Here is a 15,495-nt window from a genome sequence, read left to right as displayed (position 1 = left end):
GCACTAGGATGCGAGCGTTATGATCCGGTTGCCGTAAAGCATTTTTTAAAGCTTCTCTACTCAATCACACGCAACTGTAAAGGGTGAATCACATTCCGGGGAGGGTGCATTATTGGTGCAGTACTGTAAACAATGGTAGTCGTTGCAGCGTTCCAGCACAACGGCTCAATCTCCCAAAAGGACAATCGGTACGATAATGTGCAGTGAAAGCTTACGGTCGTTACGGTGACAAAGCTTAGCCAAAAGCGGAGAATAAAAAAAACCCCAATGCACCTCGCGAAGGCTTCGGTTTTGCGATAAGATTTAATTCCCTTCAACAGTTCCCGGTCGTATCTTTCGTGTCCCTTTTCCAGTGTGTGTGTCTGTGTGCATCGGTTTGGAAAGAATTGCTGACCATAACGTCACACTGCGTACAAACACACCGGTGGGAAATGCATTTAACCACACTTAGCCGGCTTACAATGTTTGGTTGATTTTATATTGGTTGATTTTTCTTAGTGAAAGTGCAACGTTTTGGGCATGAGGAGGGAACGAGACGCGCACATCGTGCCATCGTGCCACACCATCACTAGAGGAGGATCGTAAGTGAGTAAATCGTACGAGAATCGATCACAGGGGAACGTTAAAAAACGCGCCACATACACACTGACCCGCTTGGAAAAACTTTTACTTATGTATTAATATATACATAAGCGAGCGATTTTCTCAACAGGCTGGCTGATGCTTTGTGTGCGCAAGTGAAACAGCAATACAATACCCTTTAATACGCACGGACGTACAAATTATTGAGAGTTGCATTTGGTAGTATGCAAACGTGGCACACACAAAAAAATTAGCCACGAGATGTTGAATGTTACCAATCGTGTGCAAAAAAAGGACAAAAGCAAGAGAACGATTGTATTACTGAAAATAGGGGAGCAACGCTTTTGTTTTCTTCTTATATTTCCTTTTTGCTGTTTTTGCTTGCACCCAGTGAAAAGAGTTCAGGGGCTGAGGAGAGCAAGAGTGAAAAGATGCAATCCGACCCGATACTGAGGTGGAGAAGAAAAACGAGCCAAGCTACATACTAAGAATGAGATAGAAAATTAAAAATATCGGCAGTATACGCACAATTCGTGATAAAAAAAAATACAAATCCGCGTCACCACGAAACACGGGAAGCACAACAGTCGGCCCAGAGAGAGAGAAAAAGAGAGATAGAAAAATAAAAACCCTTTTCCGCCTGTTTTGGTTTTTGGTCGGTCCGGTGCGTGTCTTGCTCCACTAGCATCGCATCCCAGCCCGCCCCACCCCCCTTGGGAACCGTTCGGATCGTCTCAACGGAATGGACGGAACTCCCTTAGCGGGCCAGTGGGACAGAGCAAAACGGACGCGGCCGTGCAACGCACACATTACGTATTTATAAACATTTGAAAAATCTTCAACAACCAGCACACATGTCCACGGTGAGACGTATTTTCCCCCCCTCTCTCTCTCTCTCCCCTCATCGTCCTATCCCCTTGCTGGTTGTGTGCGTACGTGCCCGTGTGTGTGTGTGTGTGTGTGGTTGAGTAGAATGATGGTGCCAGGTCCATATATTGGCTACGGAGGCCAGCCAGATTGGCCATGGGCCACGCCGAGAGATATTTATGTTTAGAGCAGCGAGTGCGTTACTAGTGTGAGCCGAGGCGTCGAGACGCGAACAACGCCGCGTTCGGGTCCCGGATTAGTGAGACCGCGTGAGATACGGGCCGCGCCAGGTCGGGCTGCGTTACGTCGTGCCCCGTGGAAGAAAAAAAAAGAAACCCGTCCCCGTTCGTTCCCGTCCCGTCGACGAGTTGAAATCCCGTCTTACTGACGTGCGTGCGTTTGTGCGTGTTAACAATTAATTCCATCCACCAGTTTGGTCTCCCCAGCTCCTCACCGTGTTTTCACTTGTTTTTTTTTCTCTCGTGGTCAGTAAACCTCCTTCCCCCTTCCATTCTCCTAATCTGCTTGCCCACCTGCAAGCATCCCTTTTCCAAAACAAGGAAAATGTAGCGCTCTACAAAAGGTTCGAGAGCGGGAACTGACGATCTGGTGATCTGGTGAAGCGAATTGATGCTGAAAAACATTATAAACCGCTCCGTCCTCGAGGTTGAACCGTACCGCGGTACGACGCTGTAGCAGTAACACGCGCGCTGCCACGGGTCGGAAATCTGTGCCTGAAGAATAGTTCAAGTTTTGAAGCGAAACTGCTGGCCGAAACACATAAAAATGCGCGCGCGCTTGCGGCTAATGTTGCCCATCTGCCCGCTGCTGTCTGCTTGTCGTCCGGGCTGGGTCTGGGATGTTTTTGGGCGGCCCGGTACGGTAATGATGAATATTTTTAATTACACGGCCGTTTTATCGAACCGTCCAGCCGCCACCGGGTGTAGTACCGGGAAACCGCGTACCGTTTCGCGATCGTTTTTTGTCGGCATCGCGATCACGGATATGCTGTTTGACGAAAGGCAGTTCCCCTCGGGGGGGTAGGGCAGTGTCCGTTTCCGTCAGTGAACTTGCAGGCGTTAAGTGATCACATTCATTAATCAAAAAAAGGGAACTATGTAAGACGCGTGCAGGTTATTTGTTGTTTTTTTTTGTTGCTGTTCTGTATGTGCGAAAGCAATGCAGGAATGCTGTCGAAGTCGTGTTGAATACACTAATCATCGTCCCACCCAATGTTTCGTCTAATTGAGATGGTCAGGCAACTGGGCGAAAGAGCGCGCATTTTTTGTTTTTTGGGGAGGTGTTTGTGTGTTTGGTGAAAATGAAATGGGAAAAATCATTATTTGCTCTACAAAGCTCTTGTCTGGCATGCAGTGCACTCTGATGACACACCTCGTGTGTCTGGTGTTCTGTGACGTCCACCGAATCGGTTGTCACATTTGATGATGTTTCCGCAACGACTGCAGCTGCACGTGAAAGGATGCTGCACGCGAAAGACAGGCAAAGTTGTGAAGTGAAGTACAACCGTTCACCGCCTTTCCATCTTCCGCGGATAAACCCGCTGGCAGTCAAGGGTGACTAACGCATCAACTTCATCTTCGATATTGAATATTGGAAAACCAACAAAAAAACGTGACGTTGTAGGGATGCGCTGACTCACTTGCGCCACCTGACAGTGACACATCGTGCAGCGAATAAAACAGCAAGCAATTGGAAGGTTGCACTCTATTTCGAAAAAGGGTGTAATCAACTGTGAAAACAAAAGCGAAGACAAAATGGAACACACACACACTTCGGTACTGAAGGAAGGAAACTTTGGTAGAAATTACCGGTCGCCTGCAGCGTTCTTCAGCGTACGCCTTGTTCCAATTCCGTCACACACGGGAGGCTGCGTTTGAGTTGTAGGCCTGCGATGTTTCGTATCCGTTTCCGAAGAAATTGAATTAACCCCAGCACACAGGAAGGTGCCGATTCTTCCCTCCAATGTGTTTTGAGATTCGTCCCCTCCAAAACCGCCACACAAGCAACAGTACGTCACGGGATGTCGCACCGATACGAAACCCGGAAGTACCTCGAGAGAGCTGCAGTTGATGGATGGAAATCGAATTGATCGATCGGCATTAGGGAATCATTTACCTAAGGTTCGTGTCCTCGTCATAGGATGTGCTACCGGGGGGAGGGGACAGAGGGAAGGTTTTTTTGTGTGTGACACTTGGCAACCCGTTTACGGAGATGTTGCGGCGGTTCGAATTTCATCATTACACGCCAACATCTGGGAACTCCCCATTTAACCGTTTTTGGCACACCACGTCACTGTCACCGAAGTGAATGAACGCAGCGAAGGGTGTTAAGGGCCAGGTGGAAAAGGCTACTCATTAACGAGCGTTTTGCCGTTAAATCGGCAGACACCGGTCAATCGACGATGGCCGCTGAAAACGCTGCTTAGCTTGATATTTTTACTCTCTCTCTCGCTCACTCGCTCCCAAACACCACACAACCGCTTTCCTTCGTCTTCCATCGCGATCGGATTGCTACTTCTTTTCCCTCTCGTCCCACAAATCCTTACCCCATCCCCCCCCTTATCTCATGCTCGCGGGAAAACAGCATTATTCAGCACGTATATATATATAAATACTGGCCAATTTATGTGTGCACCTCGGAACGGCGAACCTCGGCCTGTGAGTCGACTTCTCGGGGCATAAAGATTTATACCTCGTACATGTGTGTATCATATGGCTCCCCGCTATTTCCTCCTCCTCCTTCCCATATTCTCCGGACGCTCTCAATACACGGCAGTAGCAAGCGTGAGGAAAACTTCTTCATTGCCGATGGTAGCGAAATATGTGAAGTTCGTGTACGTGCGTGCATGCGCGCTCGTGTAGCTGTGTGCGTATATGGTTTTCCCGGCAAATCGTACTTCGTGGTCGTGATCGTACGTCGCTTGATCGTGCGTATCCACGTTCGTGCATAACGGCGCTGCGGTTTATTCAGCGTTTTTTCCTCCTTTTCCCGATTTTCCCGCTACCCCTTGTAATTCGTTCTTCCCGAATTCCCTCCCTTCGGTAAATACCTATCGAATCTGTGTGTGTGTGTGTGTGCTGACCATCGTAAGCCAATGGAAAGAAAAATTACTTCATTACACTACACGTGTTTCGATGTCGGTGGATGTCGAAGTTAACTAATGAGAATGATGCTGCAGGTCTCTTCTCTACTTCTCCCGTTGAAAAGGGGCGTTTGAATTTATTAAAAAAAAACACATCGCCCCTTTCTACCGCCACTGTCTATATGGGCTAACGTTGGGCGAGTGCAATGGGTGCAGTTGGCTGGAACGAAAACCACCAGCAGTCGTCGGTTAGTACGGCCGAATCGAATGTTGTGAACCGTCACCTAAATCATTCCGATCACACACAAATTTCTCACCCGACTTACATGCCGCCCTATTCCTACTCGGGCGCATGAGGTGTTGACGGGTTTGATGCCGGTGGGCTAATAATTGAAGAGTTATGTTTATGACCAGCACCAACGGGTTAGCGATCATTTTAAGCTCAATTCTTCTCCGTTACGCCTCTCCGGGGGTGGGATCACTTTAAATGCCAATGAAGAGCGTTTACATCATTTCAAACGATCGTTTTTTTTGGTGGTTTGCATTTTGAATGTTTTCAACTGCACGCGTTCGCAAACCAGAACATGTGATGCGGATGTTAATGACGGATATAAAACCCTTCTGCGGTTCGCGGGCGGGGGGCGGGGGTGTATTGACATTGACGACCGTCGTGTGGTCGGTTTCAAGTATTTCAAACATATCGTACCGAGCTGATCGATTCGAGAACGTCCTGACATCGATGAATCGATCGTACACTTCAAGAGCGTTTTTCCCGTTTGATGTTTCCCGCACAAACGATCAATATACACACATTCACACGCACATACACACCAACGCTTTACTTCCGCGATCGATCTTCGTTCGACATCCTGATCGCGCTTCAAAAGCATAACAAATGACTGGCGTCGAAAAATTTCCAGCATGGGCGATACATGCTCTTTCACATGCTCTGGTTGTGGTGCAAAAAGGGCAAAGGAAAGAAAGAAGAAAAAAACAAAGAAGTGAAACACTGTCGAAGATGGCCATTGTATATACGGGGCCCATTAAATCAAACACTGGATTGTGAAACCGTTTTGCTATTGTACCGTGTGTACCGTGTTCTATATTTCATGCAAAAACGCAACCAACCAATTTCGGAGGGCGTGATCGACGCCCTGAACAGCAATGTTTGTGTTTGACCAACGGTGCACAGAACGCTGTCGACCGCTGTTTTTTTTTTTTTTTTGGTTGCTAAAAAGTTGGCGTTGCTGGCCGCCCGCGTGCTAAATAGCGGCCATTTTTCATACCGCAACTTTTCACCGGGGGCACTTTACTTTGTTCGCCTAACCTTGGCGGGATGGAAACAATGCAGCATCCAGTAATGCGCACCGTTCCATCCGGCACAATCCGGGAACGCATGCTGGTACAAATGGTCATCGATCATCGGCAAAGGATCATTTGCCGGGAGTTGCACGTTAAGCACGAACGGATCGTTTATTCTCACCGTGTCGGGTCGGGACGGAACGTTTTCGTTAAAGCGGTTCGGTCGATCGGCTCTCTGTGCGGGTGCGGGAGTGTTTTGCAAAGTGGCTTAACACTAGAACTACCGGATCGGTTCATTTGACTGGTACTGGTTTAGTCACATTATTTTGTTGTTGATAAGTTCTTCTCAAGATTTCTTGATTACCAAGAAGAATATTCTTGCCGGAATACGTTGCTTTTTCATCGAAGCAATTAAGCATTGATTCGCTTCGTTTTTATGCTCTAAAGACAATTATTTGTTTTGGTCTGGATGTTATAATTTGTCAGAAAACAGTGGGAAGAACAACAATTTTTCACAAATAATATTAAAATTATTAGAAAAAAAATAACGCTGAAAACTTGTTTGAACATACAATATTGAAACATAATGCCACATGCGCTTCGAAAATGGTTGAAAAGCAACCATAAAAAAGGATTTAAATGATTGATCGTTCTAGTGTTAATGAGCATCGAACTGTTGCAGATGTGTCATTCGAATGGCCTTAAATTAGCAGTAATAAACCATGAGTTTTAATCTGCAGCGGAAATAATTCAGAAAATTGTTTTACATAAATTGCATCATTATTTATACAGATTTTTCACACCCTTTTCCCACTCACGTACACTATTTTTATTGTAATGTATCATCTTGCAATTTTCACCCACCGTACTCAGAATGGATTATATATAATTTTTACGATACATTTTGCTTCTTGTATTTTCCTATCATCACTCTCTCGCACACACACACACACACACACACACGCAAAACACATGCAAGCAACTTTCGAAACGGTTGTTTCACTTTCCAACTTAATGTTTCATTGTCACTACACGGTTTATTTTGCTCTTTCTCCGACTCTTGGTGTGTGTGTGTGTGGTTTTTTTTTGGTGTAATTTTCATTCTCTAAATCACTCATTTTCCTCTCGTTCTTCTCTACCCCCTGTTTTGATTCACGAACACAAAAATAGCAAGGATACAGAGAACCGATCACACCACCGGGTGCCGAACGTGAGGGAAACCGTATAAGAGTTTGTTTGTGTGTGTGTGGTCCGTGTGATTGTATGTCCGTATGAAGAGCTCCATATGCTTAACGCGTACTTTCGTTACTTCAAGGTACCTACAGATTTTTCCTACCAATGTTTTTCTTTTTTGTGTTCTTATCCGTCTGTAACTGATGTGCTGATTTTTCCGTGTGTCATCGAACAATTTCTGTCACTGCTTGCTCTCTTACTTTTACGCTTCCGTCATTATTCTTTTCGCATCGTGCGCTACTTCTTCTTCCCCCCCCCCCCCCCCCCCCCCCCCATTTCCCAGCTTCCCTTTGCCAATTCTCAGAAAGAATTACAATTTCCCGACCCGGCCCGGCCACTTTTCCTTGTCACCGTGAATCAATTCGCTACATTATCGAATCTGTTCACTCGCGTTATCAGATTTCATTTCGATCTTGGCGTCTGGTGTTTCCCCTCTGGGGGTCGCCGCTCATTCTCGCCAAACAATAATAGTGTATTCATTGCAGATCATTGGTGTGTGATGTGTTTTCCGAATCGGATTTACGGTCCCAGGCCTGTCGAAACAAGTGTAACGGATGTTTTTTTTTTCTCTGCCCCCGGTTAAAACGATCCAAACCAAAGCTCAAGTGACAGAATAATCTTAAACAAAGCGAAAGATAGAAAATTTCCATTTCCACCCAATCACGCACCTATTGACGCTCTGCATAACGATACGAAAGACCATTAATATTGGAAACGTGATTCTTATAGTAAATCCTCCAAGGATATGGTTTGAAATACGGACACGATGATAAGCATTGCCGTTTTGTGTGCACGGCAGGCTTTCGACGGGCAAATAAAAACATTACAACAATTTTCATACACAAAACTTTCACCCGTAGTGTGTTGTGCTCGATTTGTTTTACTTTTACCGACACGGACACCATCCGCGCAGTTCAATAACTGGCGCTCGTTAATCATGCAGATGATTGGAATAATCATACTCGATTTCGAGGGGGGAGGGGAACGAGCAACTCCACAAACTCCACACACATTCCAGCAGTTCCAGCTCCATGTGGGTCTTCTCTCCGGCAGGGAAAAATATGAAATGTGACAGCGGTGAGACCACACCATCAATTGGCAAAACCTGCACAAGCGAATAAAACACATACGCTCACAACGATTTTGGCCGAATGCGGGAAACCTCGATTCGGGTCGAGCCCTCGATCCGACGAGACTAAACCCACCCCGGGGTGGGTTGTCTTGTTACTTGCATTTTGGCCCCATATGTCTTTGGCGGCGCGTATATGTATTTGTTCGGCTGCAACGAGGCAATGGGTAACACGAGTACACGCCACGTCTCTCCCGCAGGAGATGGTTGGAATGGGTGGTGGGGGAGAAAGGGAAGGAAAGGAAGGGGTAGGTCACAGCGGAAGATGGAAGACGCTCGTCTTCGCAGCCGATGGTACGATTTCGAAGACGAGTTTCCAATCAGTCACAGGCCGCCGTTGGCAGCGGAAGCAAGCAGCAGCAGCAACAGCAGCAGTAGTAGTAATAGTAGTAGTAGTAGTAGTATGGCCAAGCAGTAAGTAGCGAAGCAGTTGACGTCTGTTGGCCGTTGTTTGGCATGAAAGTGCGCCTGACAGCCAGTACAGCGCGCGAAACACGAATCCGTTTACGAAACTCGCGGCTGTAGGCAGACTGCCCCAAAAGCAGACAGCAGACGGTGTATGTGTGTGTGTGTATTTGTGTTTGTTGGCAACGTGGCCAATCGTGTCTTACCGGAATCCGTGTAAGATCCGTACACGTAGTGCATTTACCCGTGAGGGAATATTTGCTTAACCAAATTTCCTTCTCAACACGATCGAGTTTTGTAACCAGATCGAATACATGGTTTTGTTGTTGGTGTTTGTAATTTTATGCGTGTTTGTGTTTAGTTGTAATGCGATACATCTGGACTGTTATCTGCATCAGTGCAATGTATCAGTCACTAGCAACAACAAAAAAAACTCCGATTCCTTCACGTAAAAGATCATCGTTCGCTTCAGTTTCCCAAAACTTTCTCTCGTTGGCAGTATTTGCTGTCTGGTTTTTTGGTTGGTTTATATGTTACAATTTATTTCTACTTTCGCCTTAGAATTCTCACCTTAACGCGATCGTGTAATCGTAGGCTGTAAAAGTGTCCGAGCAAGTCTCACCCTTTGCCGATAGATTGTTACTTTGCTTTAAATGTCGTACGATTGAGAGCAAGCGACTAGTGCTGTGAGTGGCCAGACCTGCCACGCGTAACATCGTAGCAGCAGCAGCAGTGTAGTGAAAGTGTTGTGCAGCTTCCGGCGGAGTTGTTCGCCAACTCTTTAACGCCAATGGACGCCCATATGGAAGTAATAAACGGGTGTGAAAAAGGATGCCTTAGCAACCAGTATCGTGGCGATTCTCTTGCGCGGAGAGTGTCCGTCCGTCGTTAGTTCCACTCGTCCTTTCTGCGTCCACAGCACGCTCGTGTGCAAGCATCGATGAACAACAGGGCAATATGGTGGTAAGCTGTGCCACTAGAACATTGGGCCGTCACCGTGACTGCTACGATTGCCGTTTAATGGACGAACTGCTGGACGATAGAGTGGACACCGTGCAACGAAGCGTACCCGCTGGAAGTTGGGCGAAAGTGTGCAGCGATCGGTGTAACAATCGTCGCACCAGCACGAAACATTTCAGTGACGTTTCAACTTGCCGAAGGGTTTAACTGTTTAACTTCGATGCGAATTAATTGCAAAATTCCGATATCAACCAGCAACATATCATCTACACCGGCTCAAACGGTAGTCGCACATTTAGCTTAACCATTAGCGATGCCTCGGTGCCTCGTAATTTGTGCCTAGGTTTTGTCTATGTGTGTGTGAGTGTGTCTGTTATTGTGCCTGTGCGAATGCACTAGTGTTCGATTCTTGTTGTTTTGTACATCATGTGTTAACGATCCAGCCACACCAAACAAGAAAAAAAACCCCATAAGAAGTCAACCGTACTGCACACCTCGTAGCTCTCCAAGAAATCAAATACTCTCCAAGAAATCGACCCACAAGCGCACGATAGGGAAAGAATCTTCAACGACACCCCGGTCACTTACAGTGAGGTACCACCCACAACCAAAAAAAGAAAAACCCGCCCCACACCCACTAGCAGCAGCATCTTAGCCCGTAGGAAAGATGTTGGATATCTTCCGTGGCTTGAAGAGTCTCGTCAAGATCAGCCATGTAAATACCGACTCGCCCGTGTTCCGACTGCACTATTCGATCACCGTGATCATACTGATGTCCTTCTCGCTGATCGTCACCACGCGCCAATATGTCGGCAATCCGATCGACTGTGTGCACACGAAGGACATACCGGAGGATGTGCTGAACACCTACTGCTGGATCCATTCGACCTACGCACTGAAGAGCATGTTCCTTAAGAAGGTTGGCAGCGAAGTACCGTATCCGGGCGTTGGCAGCTCCGAGGGCAAAACGTTGGATAAGAAAATTTACAAATACTATCAATGGGTCTGTTTCTGTCTCTTCTTCCAGGTGAGTGTCTGACCCTCCGCTCCCCCCCTCCTCGCCGGTTGCCGAGGTGCCGTGTGACGTGTGGTTTTTTGCGTGTGCGTGTTTGTTGTGTGAATCTTATAAATGTGTTTTTTTTCTTCCCTTTAAATCGTAACCAATAGTCGAGTCGAATTAATTCCACCTTCCACCCCAAAAAGCAGATAAACCTGTCGCACAGTATTTTGCTTGTCTGTCACATAACACCGTAACATCGTCGTAAAACAAGTGGTCGGAACATTATCTGTGTACCGCTGAACTTACTACTGCTTAAACAAACTAGACCTTACCATGCTTTATGGGTCATTTGATCGGGGTAATTGAAGTGTATAACATCGTAACAAAACAATGTGTACGAAATCTTTAATGCCGATTCAGTCAAACCAGAAGAGACCTCCGTCACCTGCGTTCCGTTCCTTTCGTACCGTTCGGGATCATGCCACAGTTACACGCTGACCGTTGAAACTTCACACAAAACACGACGAATCCTTCCCTTCACAATGCGGGGGAGGATTGGGGGTTGGGAAAAGTGGAACAAAATCTACCCGTGGGAGAGTTCCGTTTAACAACACCGTTGATGAATTGGCTTACGATTATTTCAATCGCTTTTCCGTCTCGATCGCTTCCGTGTGTAACGGATGCTGTAAACCTCTCACTCCACCGTCTCATCCACCCACACATACACACACACAGTCTGGGCACACATAAATGGACGGAATTCTTCGGTTGTGTTCTGTGTGTTTCGTTTGCGCTAGAAATGTCGCAATTACCACGTCGTCAAATGGCAGGCAATAAACTTTCTGCTGGCTGCTGCCCCATGCTCACCACTCTGGTACGTCCTTGAAAACTCGTCCCCCGCTCCTTTCTCCCCTTTCCGCCATACTGTTACCCGTTTCATTTTGACGGCCGTCACCGTCGTCGCTCCATCCCTGTCCCCCCCGGGATGGATCGCGAACACACAAAACGCGCTGCCATTTGTTGTTTGTAATATTTTCCGTTGTGTTTCGGAATGGTTACACTGGTGATGCCAGTGCACACCGGGTACGACCGGGTGTAAGTGGCAGCAATTTTAATTGGCTTTGGCTTCGATTTGAGTACATCCTGGGATGAAGCACCCCCTCCCCCCCATTTGTTTCCTCCATCCGTCCATCATCCACCAGTCAGTCAGTCGAAAGATTTGTTCAAATGATGCGCTTGACTCGTTTACGTGTGTGTGTCTTTTTCTTTTTTTTCTCACCCTCTCTTAAACGAAACCTGTCAGACGGGACAGAACCTGATGCGACTTGGTCGTTCAAACGAAATTAGCGCTAACACGCTTGTTTTTGGGGACCTTGAGGTATTTTGTGGATCACACTCCGGGAAGCTCATTTGTTGAAACATTCACTATATAAGAGGTATTACTGTTGTAGTTTGAAAAAAAAATGGATATATTCCCTCTGTCTTGTATAGCGATTTCAAACCATTTACTCACCCAAAATTGGTTCATCTGTTCAAACAATAGCTGTATGATTCAGTCCCAAAATTCAATGAACTGTATGTACTGTATGATGAAATGATGATTCAACATCATTTCATCATACAGTACAAGTTGGTTAGTCACACAACGCCCAGCGTCAGCAGTTCGATCGTAAGCTGATACGAACGTTCTACAATTCCTTGAACGTCCAATATCGCGGCGACACGGTTAGTGCCCCCGGTCGCCAGTAAACACTGTCGTCGCACTGTGTGATGTATATTTATTTACCTTATCACATTTAAAAGCACGTAAATCTCAAAACAACCCCCAAGTGTCGGTACGTCTTGGCCAATTGCTTCTTTTTTGTTGTTGTTTTCCCCCATTTAATTTCTTACATTCCTCACGCCTCAAAACGTGTGTGTGTGTATAAGGATTACGATCCATTGCGATGCGTGCTCGATTGCAGTGTGATTTGAGAGTGTTTTTTTTGTTGTTGTTTAAATAAATATCATTCAAAAAGAAAAGCCCAGCCTGCTCACTGTGAGGTAGAGGCACTGTGCGTATATCAGATGGTGAAGCAAATGGAGGCGCCTGGTCGCTTTCAACGAAACTTTTTTTTATTATATCTATATTACTTCCTGACCCGCAGTGGATCTCCCCCCTACCTCCCTCCCACTGTCACGTGCTTCCTACCCTCTTTTGTGTTGTTTCTTCTCTTCCCCCCCCCCACTCCCTTTCCCCATAGATACAGGCACAGTGGGTTATCTTTTCCTTTCTTCCCCCCACAACCCCCGGGGGGTAGCAACCCCAACCAGCAAACGATCGTTCCGACAAATGCACAAGTGTGTATACTGTTTTGAATTTATTGTCGAATATAAATTTGAGAAGCTATTCATTTTTCGCGGGCCCAACGTATATACGTGCGCTGTAAATCTGTACCGGCCATCCCCGGTACGGAAACGTGGCCGTGCCGGTACGATTTGACGTTTTGTTTGGTCTAACGGAGCCCAGATTCAACCTTCCCACCCACACACACGCACACCAAATATCACTCCGGGGACATTGTTCCCGCTGGGATGAACTTTGAGTAGCGTTCCCGTGAGCTGCTGGTGCTGTTTATTGTGAGCATATTTTGTTTGTTGTTGAATTTGTTTTTATGTTTTTAAAAACCCGGACTTTTGAACTCAATATCGGACGAATAGAACTTTGTCGCCACAATCTGCCCTTTCTGCTGCCTCTAATGATGGAGTTTTTGCTTTTGTTTCCATTTCGCACTTGGAGCATCCACCTTTACTGTTCCGCATTGGTGGAAAAGTATTGAATCGGCAAATAATACAAAAATTGCTTTTGACCGTTGCGCTGAGTACACTTAGTCTCCCGTGCTGGGTTGTGTTGTCAACCGGCGGTGGCGTGGCCGCGTGTGTCTACCTCCTAACGGTGTTGTTTATTGTTTTGCAAAGTATATGTCCGAACGTGTATATATTCATCGATAATTTATCGTTCGCATCGGATACGGCCGTACGGGTTCCATTTATAGAGCCGGTTCGCATTGCTTTTGCGGAGCAAGTTGGAGATGAAATTTATTACTACCCAAATACCTTCTAAAGTACATAAAATTAACGTTTCATTCAATTGGTGAACATGATGCGTGTGCGTCGATGTGTCGGTGTGTGGTTTTTTTTTATTCATTCCCATTTCAAAACATCCCATTGTTTACGTGGTGCGGCACACAGACGCGAGGCACAACAAAAAATAACTATGACATCACAGTTCTCGCAACCATTATCCTACTTTTTCAAAGCAAATGAACGAAGCATGACGGACAAATGGCTATAAAAAAAATGATGATAAAAAATAAAAACCTCCCTTGTTACCACCCCTAGGGGGACCGTTTGTGCAAAACGGGGAGACCAATTTAAACATTTGCTCCTATCGTTTCTAGCGCCCGGCAGCAGCTTTACCACCGTTTTGAATTTATTTTGCATGAAATCGACTCAAATTTTAATTTTATTTTTCTAAACTTTTTTTTCGCTTTGGTTTTGCTATGCCACGCTTGAGTCAAAAGTCAAAAGCTGAAAGGAGAATTTCGAGACCCGCGGGTTGAGGCAAATATGAACCCTCCCTTTCTCAAAAAAAACAGGGAGAAAGAAAACTACAAAGCGGTTTGCAATTGAAATGATTCACCTCAATTGTCCCCAGTGAGAAAGTGAACCGCTTGAGCAGCAGCAGCAGCAGTAAAACGGCAAAATTCCCCCGAATGCACCAGATGTGACCGAATTTTAGAGGCAATCTTCGGTCGGTCAAACAAAAACGGTGGAGAGGAAAAAAAACAACCTTGAGTCGGTCGCAAAATAAAGCAAGCGATCGGTGAAAGGGTGTGGTGGGAAGGAGGGAAGTGGGCAAGGGAAAGCATACTGAAGAAAGCTAAAAAAGAAAATACAGGCCAATGAAAGCAATGCTCCCAATCTAGAGCGGTCTAGCGCTTCATGTACATACGAAAGGCTATGTGTGTGTATGTGTGTATGTGTGAGAGAGAATTTCTATGTGGTTGGATAAAGGATTATGCTTCTCCCTCCACCTTCCACCCTTTTCGTCTTTTTCTCTTTTGTATCCCTACCCTCCATTCCCTCCCGTGGTGTTCCTGTTTTTGTTGATCGTGCATATCTATCATCGTTTGTCGATAACAATAGCTCCATATCCTGTGTGAGCACAGCAGGACACGTTGCAATGCGCTGCAGTACGTACCACGTACTGCAAGAAAAAGGAATGGCAAAGCACGGAAAGCACCACACTCACACATACACACACGTACGAAAGTCCACTCAATCACACCGCTCTCGCACGAACACATCAGAAACAGGAGCGAAGCGGCCGAGTTGAGTGCAGCAGTGGGCATGCTGTGTACAACTACACAGTAATGAGACAATACGATGCGCAATGATAACTTTGTTAAATAGCTTTTTATCATGTTAACTTCACTCCCTGCTGTGCGGGTTTTTGCGGCTGCCACTCTGCTCGGAACATAATCGACCTACATTAACTGGACGGACGGGGATTTTTTGCGATGGCAGAGGGGGGGAACGATGTAAGCGAGCCCTTCGGCATTGCACTGGAACGGGAGCACAAGGCCACGTGCTGCTGTCGTGTAGGAAAAAAAAATACGGAGTTTCAATCGAAAGTTATTGATGGTCAACATTGCCGAAAATGGGTGATATGACTTCTTTTTTTGCCTGCTTGCTTACTTGCTTGCTTGCGGGTAACCAAAATGTGTGGTTGTTTAACTTTTAGCTGATCCTATCTTTATTAGCCTTTCGGCGATGGAACCGAGGATAGTTACAACTTTCCCTGTTTGCAGTGAGTTTTTCATCGTTCTTTTATGGAAAGGTGATTAAACTAGCGTTTTGATTGGCGAGTGA

General features: G+C 46.1%; 1 protein-coding gene across 15 annotated transcripts in view; it reads left to right on the top strand.

The window, feature by feature from the left end:
* LOC125762365 (innexin shaking-B) overlaps window positions 1-15,495 on the top strand; it is a 63,036-nt gene that overhangs the window by 32,206 nt on the left and 15,335 nt on the right. Inside the window, exons 1-2 of one of the 15 annotated variants that reach the window (XM_049424364.1) lie at window positions 1,518-1,838; window positions 9,183-10,608. The exons of 10 other annotated variants lie outside the window; for them this stretch is intronic. In XM_049424364.1, coding sequence (XP_049280321.1) covers window positions 10,249-10,608 — 360 coding nt within the window. In that variant the 5' untranslated portion in view covers window positions 1,518-1,838; window positions 9,183-10,248. Of the gene's footprint in view, window positions 1-1,517; window positions 1,935-7,364; window positions 8,631-9,182; window positions 10,609-15,495 lie in introns of those variants that run through there. 4 more of the 15 variants (XM_049424362.1, XM_049424366.1, XM_049424365.1 and 1 more) reach the window with 4 other exon arrangements.

Source organism: Anopheles funestus, chromosome 2RL (genome assembly GCF_943734845.2).
Source record: "Anopheles funestus chromosome 2RL, idAnoFuneDA-416_04, whole genome shotgun sequence".
Classification (NCBI taxonomy): domain Eukaryota; kingdom Metazoa; phylum Arthropoda; class Insecta; order Diptera; family Culicidae; genus Anopheles; species Anopheles funestus.
The sequence above is the reverse complement of the archived record's forward strand: the minus strand, read 5'-3'. Positions and strand labels throughout refer to the sequence as shown.